Source organism: Neomonachus schauinslandi, chromosome 11 (assembly GCF_002201575.2).
Source record: "Neomonachus schauinslandi chromosome 11, ASM220157v2, whole genome shotgun sequence".
In the NCBI taxonomy this organism is placed as follows: Eukaryota; Metazoa; Chordata; class Mammalia; order Carnivora; family Phocidae; genus Neomonachus; species Neomonachus schauinslandi.
In genome coordinates, this window is record NC_058413.1 from 50,285,070 (window position 1) to 50,311,369 (window position 26,300).

At 41.1% G+C, this 26,300-nt stretch overlaps 1 protein-coding gene across 1 annotated transcript; it reads right to left on the reverse strand.

Annotated features, from left to right (window-relative positions):
- Nucleotides 1–3,597: 3,597 nt before the first annotated feature.
- Nucleotides 3,598–15,331, reverse strand: LOC110576440 (tripartite motif-containing protein 34-like). The gene is made up of 8 exons (XM_021685638.1): nucleotides 15,296–15,331; nucleotides 14,173–14,589; nucleotides 13,243–13,338; nucleotides 12,178–12,408; nucleotides 6,135–6,157; nucleotides 4,800–4,900; nucleotides 4,468–4,494; nucleotides 3,598–4,163 (listed from the first exon to the last, which is right to left on the reverse strand). Exons 1-8 carry the CDS (start codon nucleotides 15,329–15,331, stop codon nucleotides 3,598–3,600), a joined length of 1,497 nt encoding a protein of 498 aa, XP_021541313.1.
- Nucleotides 15,332–26,300: the final 10,969 nt, after the last annotated feature.

A 26,300-nucleotide genomic window follows, 5' to 3' on the forward strand; every position in this document is an offset into this window, starting at 1 on the left:
AATTTCTATGGAGTGTCATGCAGAAATCCAACATTATTATACTGAAACATTAAATTGTTAAGCTTCAAAGAACTTTCTGACTTTCCCTTATTGTCTTCCTCAAAGTATCTTTTTCATCCCTGAGCAGAGCCAGGCCTAGTGCTCTTCTCTGCTGCTTTCAGTGCGGAATTGGTCCGGAAGCCTGGGCTGTGGCCCATGGACACTTCATAGGCTCTTTGTCTAGGGCTTTCTTTGCTAGAATTTTTCTGGAAGTCGTTTCTAAAACTAGGGTTACTCCTAGAGGTGAGGACTCGGTCACTATTCCTTGAATTGGAAAATGAAAATGCATGAGTGGAAGGCAAGAGAGAGAAGTGCAGTGGGAAACCTAGTGTTATTACTGATCTTATCAGTGGTAATCACCCCACCTCACACTGCACCTCCAATTGTAAGTTTCATGAAGTCAGGGAGGGACTTTCTCTACTCTGTTGCTTATTGCCTTAAATCTATTAGAAGTTATTGCATATAAGGACTGATAGATATGCAGATATATAACTATAAAAATATTTTTAATTGAATGGAACATCTTGATGATAAATCATACTTCTAGTCTACCATTCTTGCTGTGAACATAGTTGCTGTCACATCGTATAATTCAGTTATTCTTGGGATCCCTGGGTGGCTCAGTCGGTTAAGCATCTGCCTTTGGCTCAGGTCATGATCCCAGGGTCCTGGGATTGAGTCCTGCATTGGGCTCTCTGCTCAGCGGGGAGCCTGCTTTTCCCTCTCCCACTCCCCCTGCCTGTGCTTGCTCTCTTTCTCTCCCTGTAAAGTAAATAAATAAAATCTTTAAAAAAAATTCAGTTATTCTTCTGGTATCAATAACATACATATGATTCCCCTTTGATAATTTTTTATTGAAGTGCAATTAACATACATTATATTCGTTTAGGTGTACAACATAATGATTCAACATTTGTATACATTGTGAAACATTCACCACCGTAAATCAAGTTACTATCTATCACCATAGGAAGTCATGAAAAAAATGTTTTTCCTGTGATGAGAACATTCAAGATTTACTTTTGTAGGAATTTCAAATTTGCAGCACAATACTATTTGCTATAGTCACCATGCTATACATTATACCCCCATGACTTATTTTATAACTGGAAGGCTTTACTTCTTGATCCCCTTCACCCATTTTGCCCACTCCCAAACCCTGGCCTTTAGCAACCACCAATCTGATCTCTGTATCAATGAGTTTTGTGTTGTTTGCTTGTTTTGTTTTTCAGATTACACATATGATGAAATCATTATGTTATTTGTCTTTCTCTGACTTATTTCACTTAGCATAATACCCTCAAGGTTCATCTGTGTTGTTGAATGGCAAGATTTCACTCTTTTAATGTCTGAGTAGTATTCTACTCTATTATTCCATTGATGGACTCTTGGGTTGTTTCCACTTTTTGACAAATACTAATCAACCTTTTTATCTCCTGTTTTCTTCCTAAGGTTTACTTGGATTGGTGTTTAATCTGTCTCCACCAACACACTTTAACTGCGTTAACTCTTGCTTTACCCTAACGTTTTCTCAAATGGGAAAGTGTTAAAAATCCATGGGTCAAAGGGGGGGATATTTCATTATATTCCTCTCCAAGTAGGAGATGTAATGACTGGAGGGAAAATACAGAGCCCTAAGAAAGATTTATTTTTCCCTGTAACTCAGAATATACTGAGCTGGAATATGGAACATACCAACATATTCAGCTCTGGTGAAAAAAATGTGTATGGTGAGAGAAGTGTAAATCCAAGTATTCTGCTTGCTCAAGTTTTCAGGTATCTTGACGAGATCTGATTTCCTCACTGATTTCTCCCAGCTCTCATAAGAGAGTCCCAAGATACTAACCAAGGATGTGGGGTCAGTTAAGCAATTCAGAGGAAGAGGAGTAAAACAATGGATCTAATATCCATTAGATGGGATTGGGAAAGGAAGAAGTACCAGACAGAGAAGAGGTCTTTGGCTAAGGAAGCTCTTTCCTTCTGAACACTGCAATCAATACCACTATGCTGTGCTCATCACACAGTCGGACTCAGCTCTCCAATCCTCTTCAGTTTCAACCAAATATACCGAAAAATACACCTATTCTTAATATCTTGGCATTGACCACCCAACCCTATACCATCATTGTTCCCTTTCTGAATTTGTGGGAATGCAAAATGGTATAATCACTTTGAATAAAATCTGGTGGTTTGTATAACAAAAAAGGAAAAACAAACCACTAAAATTCAGCGATTGAACTTATAGCTTAGAATATCCAGAGCAAGAAAAACTAAAGTTCTGTTTCTATAAACGGAGGTATATATTCTAACAAAGCAGCATCCATAACCTATATATCAACACTATAAACCTTGAACAATTATAAAAACAAAGCAAAACAAACAAAAAGATGAAGGCACTAGAGACTGACAAAACACTTAGAACCTAGAGTGTAATAGACAATTGGAAGAAGGTAATACTATTGGAGGAGTTTTCTGGTTTTATGGCTTTTTATTTGAAAGCAAAACTCAACTGGTAGTGAGTGGGACAGTTAAAACTCAGCGGCATACAGACTTATTAGCTTGAAGAGCAAGAAGAATGATTTGGAGCTATCACAACAGCTGAAAAATGGTAGGAGAATGTCTGTAAAAGAGAGATCCAGAGGAGGAAATCTCAAATTGTACATACACACTGAGCAACTCTCTGAAATACACATGTTTGAGGCAGATACCAAGCAGCCCAAATAGAGCTAAAAGAACTGACCAGAGATTTCAGCTTCTGCAAAATTCAGGGGACAATTTCAAATTTGAGTTCAACCAAATGCCTGAAAAAAAATATTCTTCAGAAAAATAAACAGAATCCAGAATCTTTACATCTCATTCACAATTCCCCCTGGGGAATTTTAGATACATGTTAAAATTGTTTAACATACAGAGAAACGAACATGGTCCATACTCAAGAACAAAGGCAATCAATGGAGATCAATTCCAAAATAATGCAGAAGTCATATTTACAATAAGGACTTACAACAAGGAAGACAAGGACTTTGCAGCAGCTCTCATATCTAGGGTAAAGGCTATGAAAGAAAATATGCTTATAATAATGAGCAAATAGGAAATGTCAAAAAACAAAAATAGTTTTGTTAATTGAAATACTAAAACTAAGAGCTGCAGTCACTCAAAAAAATGATCTAGGACTGGCTTAAGAGAAATTCAGGATTACGAAAGACTAAGTGAACTTAAAAGTAGATTAATGTAAATTATCCAGTATGAAAATGATGAACAGAACCTCAATAATCTGTGAAAAAAAATCAAGGTACTAACAACATAGGCATAAACCACAGAATAACTACTAAAATACAATAATAACAAAACTATAAAGGTAGTTGAATTAAATGAGAAACAAAAGGGTAAAAGTTGCATGTTCATTTCAATACATGCAGAAAAGCATTGCACAAAAACATTCTATAATAAAAGGAGAAAGGAAGGACGAGGTGTTCGGAAGGGTGCAGGTAAGCTCAGGTGTAGATGAGCCCCAGGACAAGAGGCTTTACACAGAAGTGGGTGAGGGGCTAAGAAGGTTCAGGAACATGGTGGACACAGGATGATGGGGCCTGGACAGTTCCAAGGATTGAAGTATGGATAAGCAATCTGAGAAAAGCAACATTTAGAAAATTTGTAGATGAGTGACCCATGGTTTGTGACATTGAAAAATGAGACAATGCCTGCATCATAGTCTAGGAAAACCCCAACACGATGGGGAGGAACAGCCATGGAAATAGTCAAGACCATGGGATGAGATGTAGAAGACTCCTCAAAGGCCTTATACTCAAATTTATTCAGTAACCCAATAACCCAGTAGCCACATTGAGGTCTGTATCTGGAGTAAACATTCCGATGAACTGTGCCTTGTCTAACACCAAACTTTATATTACAGAAACGTGTTCTACAGTATACCCCCAGAATCCAGGCAGTCTTCTTGGACACATCTATTTCCCAGTAGTGTTTCCCTGAAGAGAAATATTGGGAGCCCAAGATACCATAATTAGTACACTTAACAGGCCAAATTGGCACAGACATCACTTGTCTCTGATCTTCTGAAAGGACAAGGTTTAAATTTAAGTTGATTGGATTCAGTGTGATGTCCACTGCAGAAAAAAAAAAAAAAAATTGTAAGATCAGGTGAAAAATATGGGATAGGTTTATCTGGTGACATTGTGAAGAGGGAAAGTGGGAAGTGACTAGGTAGAGCTTGTATTGATGGATTGGGGAGGGGGTAAAATACTGGAGAAATGTATTTCATATATATATATTCTAAAATATATATAGAAATATATAATATTATATATATATAAACACATGGAGCTAAGGTCATGAAATCACACTGAAATCACAAGTTTCTGAAAGGGGAGTAGAACACAGGGATTTAAAGAACCAGTAACTTTTTCTTACCCCAGTAGCACTGGACATGTGTTAGCTCTGAAACGATAAGAGATTCAGTGATGTTGATTGGAAGCAAATGATTAAGCACCAATACCTATCTCTTCTCTGGAGTAGGGCCAGCAGAGGGGAGCCCTGTGAGGCTATGAACTGGTGAAAGAGATGATGAACTAGGCACCTCGCCATTCCCCCTTAGATATAACCACATCTCTCTCAGCAATATCCCTCCTTCTCTGAATACCCTCCTCCTTTCTATCCTCTCTTTGAAACTATACCAGCTCCCCAATTTAGTCGCTGACACCACAGGAGTCCCACATCCACCCTCCCGTCCTGGTTCTCCTCACCTCTACACATGCGCAGCATTGTGCTCAGATCTGGAGTGTGGAATACACTCTTCAGTCTCTTGGAAACAGTTTTTGGCTTCTTCAGTGTCCAGATCTCACTCCTAGGCATGACAAAAACGTTGACCCTACATCTCTTACCTTGTACCCTTCCAATACAACTGCCTTTCTCTCTCCTTCCATGCCACTGATGCACCTGAACCCTCCTCCCTGAGAAGCCTGAGTTGGGAAGAAGGGAGAGTCTTGATGCTGAAGCCAGAAGAAATGTGCTCATGTCTACCTTCTCATTTACTATTTGTAACCTTGGGAATGTCTTCACCTTAAATAAACAGTTTATTCTTCGAAAAATGGAATAATTAAACTTTTTCTTGATACCTCATGGACATAATAGAAAATTCAATGAAATAACATGTAGAAAAAGCCTTTGCTACCTCTAAAAAAGGTATGCAATATGTGGTAAAGTCATCACAGTGGTCTTTCATGGAGGCCACAGATATGTCTTCCCAGGCAGATAGATCAGTAAGTAGTGAGGCTACAGATCCTAGCTATAATGTGAGAACCGTAAGTCTCTTTTTGAGAGCCTGTGAGTTTGTGCCTTAGTCCAAAGCCTGAAACCCAGTGGTGTGACCCACAAATAACATTTGAGATTTCAGGTGCTCTGGAAAAAAGTTAAAAACACTTGGCAAAGGAGAAGTTATGACCACTGAACTACAAATGGTTAGAATTTCATGTGTTTGTAAGGAATTTAATTCTGTCAGGTGGATTAGCAACTTAAGCCACAAGAACTACACTTTCTCATGTAAGTTTCTAACACGTGTGACTAGGAAGAGATTAGTTATGGCACCAAGGTCAATGTCACTAACCCTGAGGTTCAGGTTTGTTTTTGGAAAACTAAACAGAACCTTGTAGAATGACCTGGTCTTTTATATTTCCGTGTAAGCAAAGTAAATATAAAGGAGCTGCCCCTATAACCTATTTTAGGGCTTGATGAAGCCTTCCATGTGATAGGATAGGCACCTATGGAATACAGAATTGAGAGCAAGGACAAAGTGAAGTCACAAGAGTCGAATAGTGAAATCCGTGATCCTTATTACCTTTACCATCCCTAATTCTGTGAACTCCAACCACTGAATTCACTGCCATAGAATCTGGTCTATTCTCCTTAGATAGGGAACACTTAAATCCTTTGTCAATGATCAGAAATTTAAAATAATACTACATCCAAATTTCCCTGATTTGGAATATTTTTCATTCTAATTGACCATCAGAACACTCTTATGGCTACAAACCTTTCTTCATAACATAAAAGCACCATTCCTGGTCACCTATCATACATACCATTTCATGATTCCACTCATGTCCTAGGAAGAAGAGAGAAAACATGAGTCAAGGAGTATATAAAGATTAGAGCAGGATTAATGAAAGAAAGAATAGAAAAACACTAGAGAACATCAGAGAAATCAAAAGTGAACTAATTGAAAATATCAACAAAATTGACAAGTTTTTATGCAGACATACCATGAAAAAAACAGAGAAGACAAATTATTAAAATCAGGAATGAGGGCACCTGGGTGCCTCAGTTGGTTAAGTATCTGCTCAGGTCATGATTCCAGGGTCCTAGGATCGAGTCCCGCCTCAGGCTCCTTGCTCAACGGGCAGTCTGAGTCTGCTTCTCCCTTTGTCCTTCCCCCTGCTTGCATGCTCTCTCTCTTTCTCTCCCTCGCTCTCTCTCCCTCTCTTTCAAAAATAAATTTTAAAAAATCTTAAAATCAGGAATTAAAGGGAAGACATTACTGCCGACTTTTACAAAAATTAATAGGAATATAAAGACTGTGAGCAATTGTAGGCCAACAAATTAGATAATCCACATGAAATGGACAAATTCCTAGAAACACAGAAACTACCAATACTGATTCAAGAAGTAATAGAAAATCTGAATAGTCCTAAAACATGTAGTGATTAGATTGGAAATCAAGAACTTCCTGCAAAGAAGTCAGGTCCAGATGGCTTCACTGGTGAATTCTGCTAAAGGTTTAAAGAGGAAATAATAGAAACACTTTACAAATTCTTCCAAAAAATAGAAAGGGAGGTTACAATACCTGACTCATTCTATGAGGCCAGTACTACTCTGATGCTAAAACTAGACAAAGGCATCACAAGAAAAGTGAACTACAGGCCAGTATTTCTTATGAATATAGATGTAAACTTCAACAAAATATTAAAAAACTGAATTCAGCAAAATATGAAAGAGTATATATACACCATGGCCAAATGGGATTTATCACAGAAATGTAAGGTTGGTTTAACATAAGAAAAGCAATTAATGTAATTCATTGTTATTAATAGAATAAAGGTAAAAACCACATGATGATATTAATAGACACAGGGGAAAAATTTGACAAAATTCAACATCCCTTCATGATAAAAACAATTCAAAAAAGGAATAATAACAACCCACCAGGGATAGAGGGGAACTTCCTTAGCCTGATAAAGGGCATCTATGAAAAACTCATAGCTAACATCATCCTTATGATGAAAAACCTAATGATTTTTCCCTGAGCTTAGGTACAAGACAAGAATGTCTACTCCTACTACTTCTATTTAAAGTGGTACTCGAGGGCGCCTGGGTGGCTCAGTTGGTTAAGCGACTGCCTTCGGCTCAGGTCATGATCCCAGGGTCCTGGGATCTAGTCCCACATCAGGCTCCCCCTGCTCTGAGGGGAGCTTGCTTCTCCCTCTGCCTCTGCCTGCCACTCCCCCTGCCTGTGCTCTCTCTCTCTCTGTCAAATAAATAAATAAAAGCTTTAAAAAAAATAAATAAGTGGTACTAGAGGTTCCAGTCAAGGCAATTAGGCAAGAAAAAGAAATGAAAAGCATTTATATTGGAAAGAAGTAAAACTATCTCTATTTGCAGAATACATAGTTTATATATAGCAAAGTTCTGCTCCATACACTGCCTTTACGTAACCTCTTCCACTTCTTAAATTTCAGCTCACATGCAGGTGCTGTTGCTCCCAAACTTTATATAATCTAATCATGATCTATGGTCTCTAATCATGTATACAGGCTAATATAATAAACAAAGAAGAAGAAACACTAACCAAAAGCCCAGAATATCTAAAATATAACCTACTATTCACCCACTATATTGTGTCCTCTCATGTCCACTTGTCAAATACGTTACCAATATTCACTTAGTCCCTGTCCCAAACACTAAAACACCCTACTAAGCCAGTCCATTCTACATCCTTAACTTTTGGCTAATCTGCATTTCCACATCATCACGACTATGGATTTATTTGTTTTCAACAATATATACCAATATATTTGGCCTTACTCTTAAATGCCACCAGCTGGGTTAACCAAAACAAAGGAATGGTTTTGCTTCCCTGTATTAGTGTAGTTTGGTTGTATATGACAAAGAAGCCAACTAACATTGCCTTAAACTAGCCCCCACTTGCCACCCCTCCCCCCAAAAAAAAACCATGTGGCCAGAGAAATACTATTTCAGTCACAGGTGGATATGGAAGCTCAAATGCTATCATATATGTGGCTTTTCTGTGTCTCATAATTCTCTTTTCTTCCCTGTCTGTTGACTTTATTCTCAGACTTTAATTGATAGCAACTTGAAATCTCCTGGTTTAAATTATTTTCACTGATATAATTCACATGTAAAAGGACAATTTTCTTCAATGAAGTGACAATACAATTCTGATGCCTAGAGCCACTGACCAAAATTGGGTCATATGCCCAACTTCTAATGCCCAACTGTGTAGTCTGTGGAAATACAGGAATTAGATAACTGCTTTACCTAAGATTAACCTATGCATCCTCCATGATGCTGATTATCTTAGCCCCAAACAAGTACATGGATAAAAATAGACATGCTGTGTTTCTTCAGAAAGAAATCCCAGGTGTTGTTACCAGGAAAAGGGGCAATGGATACTGAACAGATAAAAACAATAGGTGCCATGTTCACTCCATCATTTAACTCCCTATTGTCATTCACTCATGTGTCATGCTACAAAATTTGAAAAACAAAAATGGCCCAATGTAATAATACTATTACAAAAACATTAAGAACAGAAGTGCCTCCTTTCTAAGTCTCATCTAAATTTTCATCCATTCTCAAGTTTGGCATTTCTCTGTTAGCTCATTCTTCCCAGTTAGTTTTGAGTGTAGCCCTCAAGCAAACAACAGCCCCTCTAGCAAACAATAGGCATATAATGAAATGACCCATCCAAATCACTACAATGAAGATCCAGACAAAAGAAAAGCTGTTTAAGAACTTTCAGGAAACAGGGTTATGAAGGGACAGCACCACAATCAATAGCATATATCTCAACATGTTGGAAAGGAACATCCAAACTCCCTAATCTAGTAAAAGAGTAAGTTCCTTGGTTAGCCCATTTGTCATTCTTTGAAGCTGTTATCTAAATGTGGGAAGTTAATCCCACAAAATGTATAACATTTATCTACTGAGCACTGTTTTTATTACAAGTAACCAGGTACCAACTTAAGCTGGCTTAAGAAGAACAGATGCCTGGAAAAGTGACATAAACACAAGAGTCTTTGTGAAGTTGGCAATAGAAAGAGTTGTGAAGAGCTTGTGGATGAACTATAAACAAGGGAAAAGGAATAAGCCTGCAAAGTTTTTGTTTTTACTCAGATATAACAAAATACCAAAAAAAATCACCTTTTATAGTGCACAATTTAGTAGATTTTAGTATATTTACTATGTATATTTACCATCACCACTATTTAATTCCAGAACATTTTCTTTATTGCAGAAACAAACCTTACTCTCAGTAGCAATCATTTCCTATTGTCTCCTCTCTAGTCTCTGGCAACTACTAATCTAATGTCTGTGTCTATGGATTTATCAATTACAGACTTCATATAAATGGAATAATACAATAAGGGCCTTTTTGTGTCTGTCTTCTTTCACTTATATTTTCAAGGTTCATCCATGTGGTAGCATCTATTAGTGCTAATTTCCTTTTACAGCCGAATAATATTACATTGTTTGGGTATAACACATTGTGTTTATTCCTTCTTCAGTTAATGGAGAATTGGGTTGTTTCCACTTTTGAGCTATTATGAACAATGCTGCCATGAGCTTTTGTATACAAGTTTATGTGTGGACATGTTTTCATTTCCAGGAATGGAATTTCTGGGCCATAAGTTACTCTATCAACGTTTTGAGGAACTGCCAAGCAGTTTTCCAAAATAGCTTCACCATTTTACAACTTCACTAGCAATATATGAAAGTTCCAATTTCTGCACATCTTTGTCAACTCTTGGTATTGTCCATTTTTTTTTGGTTTTGGTTTTACCTTTCCCTGATGGCTAAAGATATCAGTCATCTTTTCATGTGCTTATTTACTATTTATATATCTTCTCTGGAGAAATATCTATTTAAGTCCCTTTTTAAAAAAGATTTATTTATTTATTTGAGACAGAGAGAGCAAGTGAGTGGGGAGAGAATCCCAAGCAGAATTCACGCTGAGTGTGGAGCCTGACTCAGGGCTTAATCTTCTGACCCATGAGATCATGACCTGAGCCGAAATCACAAGTGGATGCTTACCTGCGTGAGCCACCCAGGCACCCCTCAAGTCCTTTATCCATTTTTAAATTAGGTTGTCTTTTTATTGTTTTTTTAAAGATTTATTTATTTATTTGAGAGAGAGAGTGCACGCACAAGTCAGGAGGAGAGGGTGGGGGAGGAGCAGAGGGAGACGGACAAGCCAACTCTGCGCTGAGCACAGAGCCAGATGAGGGGCTGGATCCCAGGACCCTGAGATCATTACCTGAGCTGAAATCAAGAGTCAGATGCCTAACTGACTGAGCCACCAGGTGCCCCAGGTTGTCTTTTTATTGTTGAGTTATAAAAGGTTTTCCCTATATCACGAATACTAAACCTTATCAGATATATGATTTAAAAATATTTTCTCCCATTCTGTGAGATGTTTTTTCACTTTTACATGGTGTCCTTTGAAGCACAACAGTTTTCAATTTTGATGAGCTCCAATTTATTTTATTTTTGGTTGCTTCTGTTTTTGGTGCCGTATCTGTGAAGTTATTGCCTAATCCCAAGTCACAAAGATTTATACCTATGCTTTCTCCTAAGAGTCTTATAATTTTTGCCTTTTTACTTACATTTAGATTTTTGATCTACTTTGAGTTAATTTTTGTATATGGTGTGAAGTAGGAGTCTACCTTCATTTTTTGGCATGTGGATATTCTGTTTTTCCCAGCCAATTTGTTGAAAAGACCTATTGTAGTTTTTATTAAAATTTGTTTGGTGGTATAATCACCTAGAGATCCTGGTTTTTAAAAAATGCAAAATCTGTTACTACAATGGGTCTGAGGACCTAAGGTTTTTATAGCACTCCAGGTGATTCCAATACAAAAAAAAGAAGATTTTGTGACCTCTGCCCCAGAGTAATCTGAAATCAAAAAAGAAGAAAAAAGTCAAGGGAACTGAAAAAAAAAGAAAAAAGGAAAAAACTAAGATACAAGCATCAGAGACAAAGGAAACAAGCCAACATGTGAAAATCAATTATCCTTCTGCTTGATATCAAGAATTAAAAAAAAAAAAAGTGTTTGGAAATCCAGAAAAGAAAAGGAAGAAGATAGGGAATCAGGTAAAAACTATGAAAAGTCTGGAATTCCCTGAATGACCATCATACATCATGGCTCAGAATCACAGTCACAGTATTAATGCTTCAAAAAAAAAAGACTGTTTAAATTTTAACATTAGTTCGAATTGTTGCCTCAAGTGTCTATAGATTTGCACCAGCATGTTTTCCTAACACCAGCAACCTTTCTGGCACACACACACTCACATACACACTTGCACACAGACTCTTACCACTCAAGTATAATACCTCCTATCCATATATTTGCCCATCCTCCTAACAAAAGGCTCAATGTTCTATCTCTTCATGTTTAAAAAAAAAAATCTAACAAGAGAAGTTTGTAATAATAAATACAGATTTTTTTTAATTAAAAAAAAGGGATAAATTTCTTATACCTGAAAATGCATGTATTTGCCCATGGCTAAGATGAATGAAGAGAACTTGAAAATTATCCAACACTGGATCACAGATAATAGGGGTCTAGAGAATATCACTGGATACCATGGATCTTCTCTCCAAGGTCAAATGTATTCCCTTACTTCATAAAATAATAAAGTAGGACACTCCCCTGGAATGCTTATATTCGATGGTCCATGATATCTTGAATGGATGACAAAGAATGGCTCCACAAAGCCAAAGGAACCTCTTAGTGTTAACACCAAGATTAGAGCCCAAGGACACAGAAAAGAAGGTAGCTTAGACTGTGTTTCAAGAATTCCAGATTGGGGCATTCCTCTTACCTGCAGCAGGTCCACTGTTGACCATTTACGGCGATGCTCCAGATCTGAGATGAGCTCTTTCACCAATTGGTTCTGCTGAGCCAGCTCAGCCTCAGCCTCAGCCAAGCTATCCAGTATCCTCTTCTCCTCTTCTTCCAATTTTTGCAGTTCTCTCTGCTCTTCACTGTCCAGGATGCTTCTAAGCTGATTGAATTCCGTCCATATCCTTTGTCTCTCAGTCTGTATCTGGTACTTCAAGGTTGGACAAACAAAAAAGGTAAAGAGTCTATCTGCCTGAAAACCTACTGTATAAGGGATTAGGAGCCAAGAAAAGAAATTTTTTTTTTTAAAGATTTTATTTATTTATTTGACAGAGAGAGACACAGCGAGAGAGGGAACACCAGCAGGCGGAGTGGGAGAGGGAGAAGCAGGCTTCCTGCCGAGCAGGAAGCCTGATGCGGGGCTCGATTCCAGGACCCTGGGATCATGACCTGAGCCGAAGGCAGACGCTTAACGACTGAGCCACCCAGGCGCCCCCAAAAGAAATATTTTTTCACTGAGTTCTAACCAAGAGGGAAATGGAGGCACGGGGGCAATTTTTGGGAAAGCTGGGTATTTTTCCTACTATTTTCCCTTTAGTAAACAGGCCTCAGACTGTCTTATCTAGGCCAACCCTGGGATGAAATGTAAAACCTAAGTGAGGTTTAGGTTGTAGATGGCTGTATTGGACACTCACACCTCCCTGCATTACCACACTTCCAAGTTCGAACCTTGGGGAAAATCTTGGTCCTTTGCCCAGTGTCTTTCACTGGAGGTGTCAGAGTCTCATTGGAAAAGAGGAATGGAAGACAGAATTTTCCATCCTTCCTCACCAAAGAGTCTGTCTTTATTCTCAATTCCAAATACCTGTGTGTCCACTCTCCAGCCCTCAATGTAACAGAGACAGGACAAAGAGGAGAACTAATCAAATGGCTTCTGGATGCATTCTGTGTCAGGGAACAAAGAGGAAGGGGCTTCCTTGTGATTTGGACTGAAGGTCCTGCCAAGATTCCTGTGTCAAAAACCCCTTAAAAAGTCTCTTCCTACCTTCCAGGAAGTCCTCTCTTCTCTGATGTCAGCTTCCAACTTCTCACCTTTCTGCTGCTCCTTCCTCAGCCTCTCCAGAGCTGCCTGAAGCTTCTCCTGTGAAAGAGAAGTCACATCAGATGACTCACATCAGGACTCATCAACAATCTCCGAACTTTCGCAGCAAAGAATAAATGGGGAAGAAATCAGGCTGATCCCTGAAGAGACCAGTTTACAGAAATTGGGATTAGAATCTATGATACAGGAGAAAACCTAAGGAGAATACATCCTTTGTTCCTGGGTGTCACCATCCCTCACCAAGAGTAGCCTAATTCTCTCTTTTCATAGAGGATTGATTCTGCAGTCCCAAGAAAAATCCTATACTCTTACTGACACTCTTTCCACATCCAATCCACAATGTTGAAGAGCAACCATCCTGCTGAGGGGAACAATGAGAGCCAAGCTCTCCACTCATATAATGAAAGGGAAAAAAAAAAAAAAGGAAAACCTCTCACTCTTGGCCAAGAGGCTTGGCTCCAAACCTCAGGGCCCTTCCCCCCCCCCCCTTTTTAGGATTTCTTTATTTGAGAGAGAGTGGGGGGAAGGGGCAGAGGAAGAGAGAAAGGGGAAGCAGACTCCCCATTGAGCCTGGAGCCCCATGTGGGGCTGGATCTCATGACCCTGAGATCACAAGCCAAGCTAAAACCAAGAGTCGGAGGCTTAACTGACTGAGCCATACAGGCACCCCAAGGCTCATTCTTTATGTAAGTGGAAAGAATACACAGAAATGTCCTTCAGGCATTGGAAGCTGAGCATAGTGTAAGAGACATACATGAAAAGAGATTACAGGGCTCAGTACCATGGTGCCAAGCTGTGTACAGAGGGATGGAAAGGTGAGATTTCCCACCAAGTACCATCTTCCTCCTTTTCTCCCTCCATCCTGGGCCCTACCTGACATTCCTTGACTACTTCCTCCACGAGGTATGTGTGGTGACCACGGTGCTCCTGAGACTGCTCACAAAGCCAACAAATGACCTTCCTATCCTCCTTACAGAAGAGCAGGAGTTTCTCTTCATGGTGCACACAGAGGTTTCTCTTCAGCTCCTTCTCTGGGTTCAACTTGAACTCTCTGATTCTCTCCATTATGTTGACCAGATGCTGATCAGGACATAGGTTTCCAAGTGAGTATCTGATACCACACACAGGACAGCTGCTTTCCTCTCCTGGGCTGATCTCTGACTCCTTGGTGTCCACAGTGATGCAGGCTTGACAGAAGCTGTGGCCACAGTCTAGAGTCAGGGATTCTGTCAAAAGCTTCAGGCAGATGTGACAGGACACCTCATCTTGTATGTTCAGGATTTTTAAAGCCTTAGTACATCTCCCCTGGCTTCTTCCTGTCCTAACTCCTGGAGCTCTTCTTGCTTAAATGTTCCTGGATGGCTGGGCAGATTGAAAGGGGATGAGGTAAGAATGGCAGGAGTAAAAAGGATTTTAATTGTACAGATATTAAGGATTGGTCAAAACTGAAATGTTGAAGGACAAAAAAGAAGAGAGAAAAAGAAAACAGAAATAAAATTCAGTGGCCTGGGTAAACTGCTAATGCCTCAGGCTTCCGCATTTGCTCTTCTTTAAGCCTGGAATGATCCACCCCTGAATATTTGCATGACTTCCTCTTATACTTCATCCAACTCTCTCCTTAAATATCATTTCATCAGAAAGACCCAATGATTACTTTATCTATAGCACAATTACCAATATATCATTCACTACACATTAGTCATCCTTTTCTTATTATCACTATATAATATACGATATCTTTTCCTTAAATACCCTACTCCTAAAATACAATCCACACATAGATTAGGCACTTTGTTTTTATTCACTCCTGTATCCCTAGTGCTAGAATGCACAGGAACACAACCTTTGATGAATATATAAAGAACCTCCTCATTTCTCCATAGGTGATTAGACCTCTTTTTTATCAGCATTTCATCTTTTTGTTCCATTAATTATCTGTTCTCCAACAGGTAAACGTTGGGACCACAGATACAGTTTCAACATAAGAAATGCTTACCTCCACATATACCTGTCCCATACAGAACCCTTCCATTCTCTCATATTCACTCCCAGAGACACTCACAGAAACAAATGCCACAGTAGGGAAGGAATTTTACCACTAAGAATTGTAGAACTAGTTACAATTTATAAATCACTTTGACCTATTTATTCTTTATACAAAAGTCCTTGGGAAATAGAGTACTTTATTGAAGTGTGTAAATTGAATGAAGTAGCTTATAAAGATTATTTCATTCAGTAAGTTGAATTAGGGTGAATACAGTGTCCACAGGATTCTTTTTCAGAGGTCTGGTAGGTGTGATAAACACTACCACCCAGGGGTCCCTGTTTTGGAGGAACTAATAATTTGCCAAATAGGAGAATATCAAAGATATCCCCCTTGAATAAGTAAGGATTGAACTAAAAGTTGTGAGAAGGGATATGGAATGAGAAAGAGGAAAAATATATTTTAGAGAGAAGAGGTCACATATATGAATGCCCTGTTGATGGAAGACACAACATCTTCTACAGATCTTAAAATACCCGTATGGCTGGTATGCAGAGAGCTGCTAGGCTTTTGGCATTAATAGGCCAGCAGGGACCAAAAATGTGACACTTCCTAAATGATGTAAAAGAGACAGCCTCTCTCCAAAGAGCAGGGATCAGTGTTGGGAGTTTGTAGGACAGGCTGCTGGAGGGAATGAGAAACAGACGAGGCTGAGAGAGACGGTAAGATAAAAGGGACAGGATTGGGAGTTAGGTTGGATGTACGGGAACAAAGGGTCATCATCAGGCTTAAGTCCTTTCTTCCCATAAAAAGGACATGGATATTACCGTCTCCTAGCGCTCTGTTTTATTTTTATTATTTTCGGTAAGCACAGACCTCCGCTTCCACAAGTGGGTTGTGACTCGTGTAATGAAATATTTGCCGGTAGGGTGCTAGAAGCTATGTTCATGGCTCTTACAAGGTAATCAATCTACCAGCCCAAGACTTACCTAAGCTATGTTAGTTTCATACATACCACGTGGTCTTGTTCTCTTACAAACGACCAGATGAAGGAGATAACGTCCCTCCTATACCACTGTATGGACCCTCCCTGGGAGCTCACGTGAGGCAGCCATGCTGCTGTGTGGCATCTCCTGTCCTGTAGGCCCCAGCTAAGCTACGTGAACCTGACTGGTTTCTGTCCTGCTAAGTCACATGAGTGGGAATGACAAACCAAACCTAAAATTATTCCTGGTGGTCAGTCAGAAGGCATATCACAGGGTGGCAGCATGGAGACGCTGCTGATCCTCAGAACCTGGACTCATTATGGACAAGGAACTGTGAGGCAAAAAAAAAAAAGAGGAAGATCTCAGTAGATATTAATCATGATACTTGTCTTAAATGATTGAACTCTATCCCCCACATGGACATCGCCTTGTGAATGTGACCTTGTTTGGAAATAAGGTCTTTGCAGATGTAATCAAGTTAAGATGAGATAACACTGGAATAGGTGGGCTCTCAATCCAATGACCAGCGTCCTTTAAGAAGAGGAGAGGGTGCACCACATACAGGGGAGAAGGCCATGTGGCAATGGTGGCAGAGACTGGAGCAATGCAGCAACCAGGCAAGGCACGCCAAGGACTGCTGGAAACCACCAGAAGCTAGGAGAGAAACATGGAACAGACTCTCCCTCAGTACCTACGGAAGAAACCAATTCTGCCAACACCTTGACTTTGGACTTCTGGCCTCCTGAACTGTGGGAGAATAAATTCCTGTGGTTTTAAGCCATAATTGGTTATAAAACCTTAGGAAAGTAACACAGTTGAAAAGGTCCGATGAAGAAAGAACTGAGGTTCTTAACAAACTATAATCTTCCCTTTGCTCTAAAAAGAGAAAATAGGGGCATGATGAAAGCTGTATGGAGATAAATTTAGGTCTAGAAATATGCTCACTTCTCCAATCATCCATTAAGTGAACCTGGTGAAAGATAAAGCTGAATGTGGGCTGATCAATGTGATCTAGCCAATGGTATGGATACTGAAAATTGTCCTATGGTCAGATCAGGCTTTAATGACTGGCAAGACCAGGGGTTTACAGGACATGATAATATCCACCCCTGCTCACAACTGAAGCTATAAGCCAACCATAGGCATGGGGTTCTCTGTTATCTTTCATTCTATTCAGTATCCAACCAATGCTGAGAAACATCTCAAGTCTATGGGGAAGTGGACCATGCATCCTATTATGGGGTTATAAACCTCATGTTCACAGTGGGGCTACAAGAAGTTGATGTTAAAGCAGCTGCCACCACACTGGCCACAGAAGGAGGAAGGTACAAAGGAGGCAGAGTCCCCACACATGGGCAGTGACCCCACCAATGCCCAAGAGTGACCCGAGAGCCCAGCAGTGATCAGGAAGATAGGAAGGGAATACAAGTAGTATCTGCCTGATGGGAGTCCCAGGTCAACTGGCGGCCACAAATATCCTACACTTGAGTTTTCTCCTAACATCAGGACTCCTGAAAATGCAACTCTATGCCTCTCTGCAGGTCACATAGTAAAATAAAAGTGTCTCCAGGAAGTGGCGTGCAGGGAAGGATGTTCTTTGAAGTTTTAGACAGCATTCTAGACATTTCTCTTGGTTTCCTGGGCCAGGAACTGCCCCTGGGGAAGTCAGACCTGTTTTTGACATGGAGAGACCTGGGGAAATCAGAAATATTGCAATGCTCCCTCCCCATAACTCTATATTGAGAGTTCCTGCTTCAGCAACTCCTTGGAATCCAGGGCTAAATCTGTGCCTGCCCCCCCCCCAAAACACCCCATTCATGACCCTCTCTCCAAGAGCTCTAGCTCTCTGGTAAATATGTTTCTAGAAAGTAATATTTTTAAAAAGTCATTTTAAAAAAAGTCATTTTGTAACATAGGACCACTTTTATTAAATTGCTCCTGGTCTCATTAGTTCATCAGAAGACACTGAGTGTTTTCTTCAAATTAGTCCCAACCATTTCCACTGCCATCCCCCTGGCAGGAGCCACCTGCATCTCCTGTGTGGATTCTGGGTAATGGTTCTCCCTGAAACTATCACTGCCCTTCCTCAGTGTCCTGCCATCGCCGTTCTCACGTCGCTGACTAGAGTGCTCCTCAGAGCAGACACCAGTCCCGTCACCCTTGTGCTCAAATACACGTCGTCCAGCGTGAGCTGGTCATCATCACCACCAGTCAGGCTACATGACACATTCCTCCTCCCTGCCTATTCCGCCCCAGCCCACACTGGCCTCTTTCCAATCCGGGAGGAAACCCATGCTAAAGCCTTTGAATCCCTCACATTCTTAAGATTCTACTCAAATATCTCCTCACCAGGAGGCCTTCAGGAAAACTATTTAACAGTTGCAAGGCCTTTACCAGGTCACTACATTTGACACTTAAAAACTGTTACCTCATGCTATTAGTCACCTTCTTGTATACATATCAATTATTTGTTTGTTTACAATCTCTCCCCAACTCAACTGTAAGCTCTTCTATGTATTTAACATTTACTCCATGTTGAATGCATATTCATTGCACTTTTTTTTTTTACACCAGCAGCTTTAGTTCCAATGAATCAATTGTTTAAATAAATAAATAAATCTATTTCATCCTATGGGTTTGGGCCTTGTTTTGGACCCGGGGGGACAATCAGTATCGGGGCAGAAATGGACCCCATCCAGGAGTAAAGCAGGAACAGCGACTTCTGAGAAGTAGGCGTACAGGATGTACATGTGTCAGAAGGTATGTAACAAACCCATCAATGTGAAAACTGCTCACAAGTGAGCTTCAGATGGGACATCATCACTGTCAGTCATGGAGCAAATGTCTTAGCAAGACCACTGGATCTCTGGGCTCCTTCATTTTTTTTTTTTTTTTAAGATTTTTATTTATTTATTTAACAGATAGAGAGACAGCGAGAGAGGGAACACAAGCAGGGGGAGTGAGAAGCAGGCTTCTTGCTGAGCAGGGAGCCCGATGCGGGACTCGATCCCAGGACCTGAGCCAAAGGCAGATGCTTAACTGAATGAGCCACCCCGGTGCCCCTGTATATGAGCTTTTATTTATTTTTAAGATTTTATTTATTTATTTGACAGAGAGAGACACAGCGAGAGAGGGAACACAAGCAGGGGGAGTGGGAGAGGGAGAAGCAGGCTTCCCGCTAAGCAGGGAGCCCGATGCGGGGCTCGAGCCCAGGACCCTGGGACCATGACCTGAGCCTAAGGCAGACGCTTAGCGACTGAGCCACCCAGGCGCCCCCTCTGGACTCCCTCTGAGCAATAATCAGCTCCGGTTAATTAGCTCTGAACGAAGAAAAATAGTAAGGAATTGAGATAACCATGCAAAGGTGTGTCTACAGAGGAGGAATGATGGAGAAAGAGCCCTAAGGCAGGTGGGGATGCCGATGTCAGCGGGCTCCTGGAAGCAAGAGGACAGGGGCCTATGCAGGGAAGTGCAAAGAGACCCCTGAGACTGGCACTCGGAAGGACACAGGGCGAAAGGGGGCCATGGAGGCAGGTGGCAGGCACATCACCTTGCAGGCCAGCAGGAGAAGAAGGCGAGAGACGGCCCCTCGGTTGGTTCCCCGGGGGAGGAATGAGAGAATCAGCTTCAATATGAGCCCGGCCATGCCCCCCAAACTCCATCCTCTCTTGTGCTCCACTCTAGGAGCCTGGGTTCTCAAACCTCTGGAACATAGGGACCTCTTCTGCCAGCTTTTCTTCAAGCAGGTAGAGGTGGGCAGAAGAGAAGATACTTTCTGTTCAACTTTGAGAAAGAGAGAGAGTGAGAGAGGGAAAGGATTCCAGTTCTCAGCGACCTCGCTGAGGCAATTCAAACTCTAGAACAGTAAGGGGATGAGGATGGACGCAGCCTGGAGAAAGAAGGGCCCCTCCAGGAAAGGAACAATGCTCCCCACCTCTTGGGCGCTCCTTTCTCTCCAGGCCACCCGTCTCCAGAATCAAGGCTGCCGTCTGTCTGCACTCAGAGCAGGAAGTCTGCAAACTGACTTTTCTTCTCTTCAGAGCACGTCTGGGCCACACACTAAACTCACATACCTTCCTGTCATACCTTCCTTCTGGCGTCTTCCACCCTCTGCCCCCCACTAACTTCCCCACGCACCTTGAAGCCGCAGCAGAGAAGTCTTGGCTCCTGATTTAAGTGGTGAAGAAAAGCCAGGGCAGGCTAGGTCAGCATTTCCTCACCAAACAGGCGCTGGGTCGGCCAGAAGCCACTCCTCCTGAGCAGATGGCTGGGAAGTGAAAGTGAAATCTTCAGGGCTGGCAGGAAGATGAAAGGGGAAGGAGCTTCTGGGCCCAATGGGCAGCGGTCCTGTAGGGCCACTGGAAGAGAAATGCTTCAACTCAGAGCTTTGAAAGGGGGGGGGGGGGGAGGGCTTGCCCCAAGGGACTTTTGGCAAAGTCTGAGGACAGATTTGGTTGTCCAACCTGGGGGATGCCACTGCCATCTAGTGGGTAGAGGCCAGGGGTACGGCTAACCACTCCACCGTGCACAGGACAGCTCCCACAGCAAAGAAGGATCCAGTCCAAAATGTCCGGAGTGCTGAGGTCGAGAGGCTGTTTTAACCCTCTCTGCTTCCTGGGCCAACTAGGCACCGAGAGTCTCCTCCCATCTTATGGTTGTGCACAGGCCGTCAGTTCAGCCTACCAATTGGAATTCTCCCCTCAGATCCCACCTTCCATTTCCCCCCAAAGAACACACCACCACCTCCTAGGAAATAGCCAGGAGTTGGGCAGACGAGGGATGGAGGGTGCTGGAAGAGTTGGCTACAAAAGACCAGGACAACTTTTTGGAGTATGATTTTCTAAATCCTACTTGTGTAGTAGTCACACAGATGTAAAACTTCAGCTTTTTAAGTCAGGTGTACAATATAGTGATTGAATACTTCCATACATCACCCGGTGCTCATCACAAGTGCCCTCCTTAATCCCCATCACCTATTTCACCCATCCCCCCCCCCACCTCCCCTCTGTTTGCCCCCCCGTTTTTTTCTTTGCTCATTTGTTTTGCTTCTTAAATTCCACGTGAGTGAAATCATACAGTATTTGTCTTTCTCTGACTGACTTATTTTGCTTACCATAATACTCTCCAGCTCCATCTGCATCATTGCAAATGGCAAGATTTTATTATTTTTATGGTTGAATAATATTCCGTTGTAGATATATACTACCTCTTCTTTATCCATTCATCAACTGATGGACACTTCATAATTTGGCTATTGTAAATAATGTCGCTGTAAACATAGGAGCATATGTATCCCTTTGAATTAGCATTTTTGTATTCTTTGGGTAAATATCCAATAATGAGATTCCTTGATCATAGGGTAGTTCTATTTTTAACTTTTTGAGGAAACTCCATATTGTTTTCCAGAGTGACTGCACCAGTTTGCATTCCCACCAACAATGCACAAGTGTTCCTTCTTCTCCACATCCTCACCAACATCTGTTGTTTCTTATTGATTTTAGCCATTCTGACAGGTGTGAGGTGATATCTCATTGTAGTTGTGATTTGCATTTCCTTGACAGTAGGTGATGATGAACATCTTTTCATGTGTCTTTTGGCCATTTGTAGGTCTTCTTTGGAGAAATGTCCACTCATGTCTCCTGCCCATTTTTTAGTTGGATATCTGTTTTTTTGGGTGTTGAGTTTTATAAGTTCTTTACAGATTTTGGGTAGTGACCCTTTATCAGATATGTCATTTGCAAATATCTTCTCCCATTCCCTATGCCTTTTAGTTTTGTTGATTGTTTCCTTCTCTGTGCAGAAGCTTTTTATTTTGATGTAGTCTCTCCAAGTGATTCTTATGTGAGTCTGAGGTTTAGAACCAATGGCCTCAAGTGGTGAATTGGGCCTTTGGGGCCTTGGACAGAAAGGACTGCTTTGAAATTGAGATAACCTTGACACCACATCTGATAGGAAGTCATCTTGAATAGGAGTGTCCCTATCAGAAGTCACCACCCTTTCTGGGCACAGGATGATCTCAGCACATTGTGCCTCCATGAAGAGCACACGAGGAAAATAAATTGATGGATTAATTTTCTGTTTGTATTCATCAAGGAAATCCTAGTCTCCTGGGCTCCTTGAGAGCACATTACATAAAAAGTGCCACTTCTGGAATTGCTTTCCAAGGTACCATTGTTCTTTCTGCCCTCCCTCATCATCTGACTCGTGTTTGGGGCCCAAGGATAAGCCCCAAGCAGAAAGACAATTAAAAAATAGTTTGAGGGACGCCTCGGTGGCTCAGTCGGTTAAGAGGCTGCCTTCAGCTCAGGGCGTGATCCCAGGGCCGTAGGATCAAATCCCGCATCAGGCTCCCTGCTCAGCAGGGAGCCTGCTTCTCCCTCTGCCTGCCACTCCCCCTGCTTGTGCTCGCTCTCTCTGACAAATAAATAAAATTTAAAAAATCTTTTAAAAAATTGTTTGAAATTTTAACAACTTTCCCATAAAAATATCTGTATCTATTACATTTAGATTTTTGCTATGACCACTTTTAAGGAGTCAATAATTACCCATTTAGGCTTGTTTATCCTTAATTCAATATTGGTAATTTACATCATTCAGATAACAAATCATTAGACAGATTTGTTAGTTTAGGTGTGTAAATCATTAGTTTAGGTGTGTGAATTACCTCAGCACTGTCCATCATTTCTGTGTGAATAACATCCAATTTTCGTCACTAATTTTATACACTTGGGTTTTTTTTCCTCTATTTTTCTTAAAACCTGATTTCTCTATGAATTCAACGGGCTTGCAAGCATGCTATGACTTTGCCATATTTTTATTATTTCCCTAACCATCTACCAACATGTAATATATTAAAGATAGAACAAGATGGCATTTTTGGAAACTCCTTTTGGGGTATCAAGAATTTCTCTGGCATGTCACTGTCAGCTGAGCTATGCTTCCAGAAGACAGGAATGGCCTGGATGGAAGGATAAGCAAGTTCGGTGTATTCAGGAATCTGCACATAGTTCCATGGGACTGTACTTGGAGCTCTAGGTAAACAGAAGAGAGGCCACAAGAGGGGGACAAGTGTCAACATCATCAAGACTCATTTACACAGGCAGGGAGAGAGCTAGGGAGTTATCTGGAGGAGGATGTCAACCACTACAAACATACCAGGGCAGGAGTAAAGTGTCAGTTTTCCCAGATCCCCTGACTTAACTCCCATTATCCCCATGGGACCCACACTCTCCCCTGGCAGGGCCTAGCTGGGCTCTCTGCTCTGCGAGCCTTCACTTGTAGAAGTAACTCGGAAGCCTGGGTCAAATATCAGTATGCATAAGGCCCCCTGAACATGGAAGATAATTGTGTACATCTTTTAATTTTTATTTCATTGTGAAGCTTTTCCGGTTGTTTTTTGAATATTGGACTTTTTTTATTTTTCACAGAATTCTAGAGTTTATTAGCATTGAATCGTGTAATTATTTTGACTATTTTTAATTATCTGTAATGAACTACTTTCATTCACAATTTTGTTAGTTTGTGCTACTTTTTGCCTTGTTTGTTTGTGTAACTTAGCTTTCTTACAACACAATAAGAATGCACTCATATCCCACATTAAATATAAATATTCTAAAATTGTATGAGTGTGTTAAAGATGACCACTTGGCATAATAGCATTTTGGTAGAAAGATAATTAACACTTACTTATGGACCATGAGGTGCCCTCTGCCCACCACCAAACAACTTGAAGACAATTATGACCTTTGTTCTTAAGTGTCCAATATTCTCAAGAATAACTTAAAGCACTTGGGAAATAGTACTTTGCCTGTAGGGTCTCAGTGGCAAAGCAACCCTGAGGAGAAAAGCAATTCCTCTCCTCCCACCTTTGGGAAACTAGATGAACCACCTGCACTGGGTACGTACACAGCCTGGGAGAGGCACTGCAGAGTGGGAAAGGTTGAGGGTCCTGAGATTAACAAAAACAAAACAGATCTAGGGTGCAGTCAGGATCAAGAGATTGTCCAGCATCGTCCTCAGACAAGAGGGAAGATCATTAGAATTTCACACAGATGAGTGCAGATCTTATGTCTATTTCCAGCGAGGAGCTCAGTTCCCAGGGTTGAGAAGGTTCTGATCGCCCTCTGGTGATGTCTCTAGTTACTGCAGCTTGCTCACTGTCCATGGACAGTCCTGTGGACTGAAGCTCCTTATGCCCTGAGATTCTCCTGAGCCCCCCAAACTTCCACGGTGGACACGTCATCTCTAATTATGGCCCAGCGCAGACCTAAGGCCCCAGAAATACCAGATGGCATTACTGCTACATACACTTTCAGAGATGATAGGAAGGAGAAAGTCCTAGAACTGATTCCTGGGTGGTGAGAATCCACATTTGGCACCCACAGGATTTTTTTTTATTTTAAATTCAAATCCCTTCTCTGATCCTTCCCTGAAATTGGAAAAATTGAAAGCAGCCCGCAGGTTCGTGGTCTTGTCAGCAGACGGCGCCATTTCTAGGGCCCGGGGGCTCTGTGGAAAAGATCATGACCTGTAGCTTGTAGATCTTTTTTTCCAGTTTGCTATCTCAAGTCTCTTTTTTTTTTCTTTCTCTGTAACCACTTTCTCATCTTGAACTGGGGACTGGGAATTTCAGAGAATGAAAGACCTGAATATCTCTGGAGAGTTATCTGTCAATAATTCAAGAGCCAGCGCAGCATTGTAGTAATAAACTGGTATGCAGGGGTCTAAAGGAAATAGTTACAAGCTGATTTCTGACAGTTTCCATGCAGGAGTGCTGGAGGTAAGGGCGTGTGTCTACACGGAGAGATTGGATGTGTCTGATTTGATATCCTCTCCCTCACCAAAGGTCGCCCGGAGCTGGGGAACTGGAAAATTCCTGACAAGGAAGGGATCAGAGCAGAAACTACTTGGTCAAGCAGCTCATTACTTCTCTTTGTCTCAGTTCAGACGTTGGTAAGGGATAGTCCGCAATGAAAATGCCAGAAGACCTGGGGATATTACCAAGTATGGCGACACCTTTTGATCTCTCTCGCTGGAGGCACAGTACAGGCCCTACCTCATTCCTGACCTGAATGAGTGACGCTCGCCAGGAGAAAAGCAACACTGACCCACCTTCACCACTGATGTGGGCACTAGTCCCAGCATTCTGGAGCCTTCCTCTGTCACTCTAAGTCATGATGTGAACAAGTAAACTGAAAAATGGACACTTAGCTGGGCAAAGAGAGAAAGAGTCTCTAGTGAAAGAGAATTACTGAGAATTAGAATATCAGAGACTTGCCGTTTTAGTTCCAACATGTGAAGAACTTGAAAGTCATTACTTCTAACTTTTAAAGAAAAAAGCTGAACAGAATGACTAAAATCAAGAAGGCAAAAAACGTGTTGGAGAGGATGTGAAGAAAAAGGAACCCTCATACACTGTTGGTGGGAATTAAAACTGATGTACCACTGTGAAAAACAGAACGGAGGTTCCTCAAAAAATTAAAAATAGAACTACCATATGACCCAAATAATTCCACTACTGGGTAATTACCCAAAGAAAGTGAAAATACTAATTCAAAAAGATATATGCACCCTTATATTTATTGCAGCACTTGTGGTGAGTGCAGCGTAATGTATAGACATGTGCAATCACTATGTTGTACACCTGAAACAAATGTAACATTGTGTGTCAACTACACTCAAATTAAAAAAAAAAAATGTAAAGAAAGAACAAACTGAACATCCATGACTTTTTTTTTTTTTTTTGGACTCAACAGAGACTTGAGGCCACAGGATAAACCACCACTCTGGAATCTAGAAACAGATGATAGGTTAGCACAGAGAATAACAGCCTCCATCTGCTTACCTAGAGAAGTTGCATGAATCATAAACTAATAGGCACATTAAAAATGGTAGTTCTAATGTTCTAATGAATTGCTGGAGGCCGAGTATGGATGGCTCCACGGTGAGAAATTCCTGAGACAAACTGCCACAGGGGACCACCTCACAGAGTCCTGGAATTTATTTCCAAGGAAACCAAATCAGGTCTGCAG

Coding starts and splice junctions, on each gene's coding strand:
- LOC110576440 (XM_021685638.1), bottom strand. CDS start 15,331: ATGGAAGGGTTCTGTATGGGACAGGTATATGTGGAG. Junction 6,158..12,177: donor CAACAGTGGACCTGCTGCAG/GTAAGAGGAATG, acceptor TCTTCTTCCTAG/GACATGAGTGGAATCATGAA. Junction 4,901..6,134: donor ATGAGTGGAATCATGAAATG/GTATGTATGATA, acceptor TGTCATGCCTAG/GAGTGAGATCTGGACACTGA.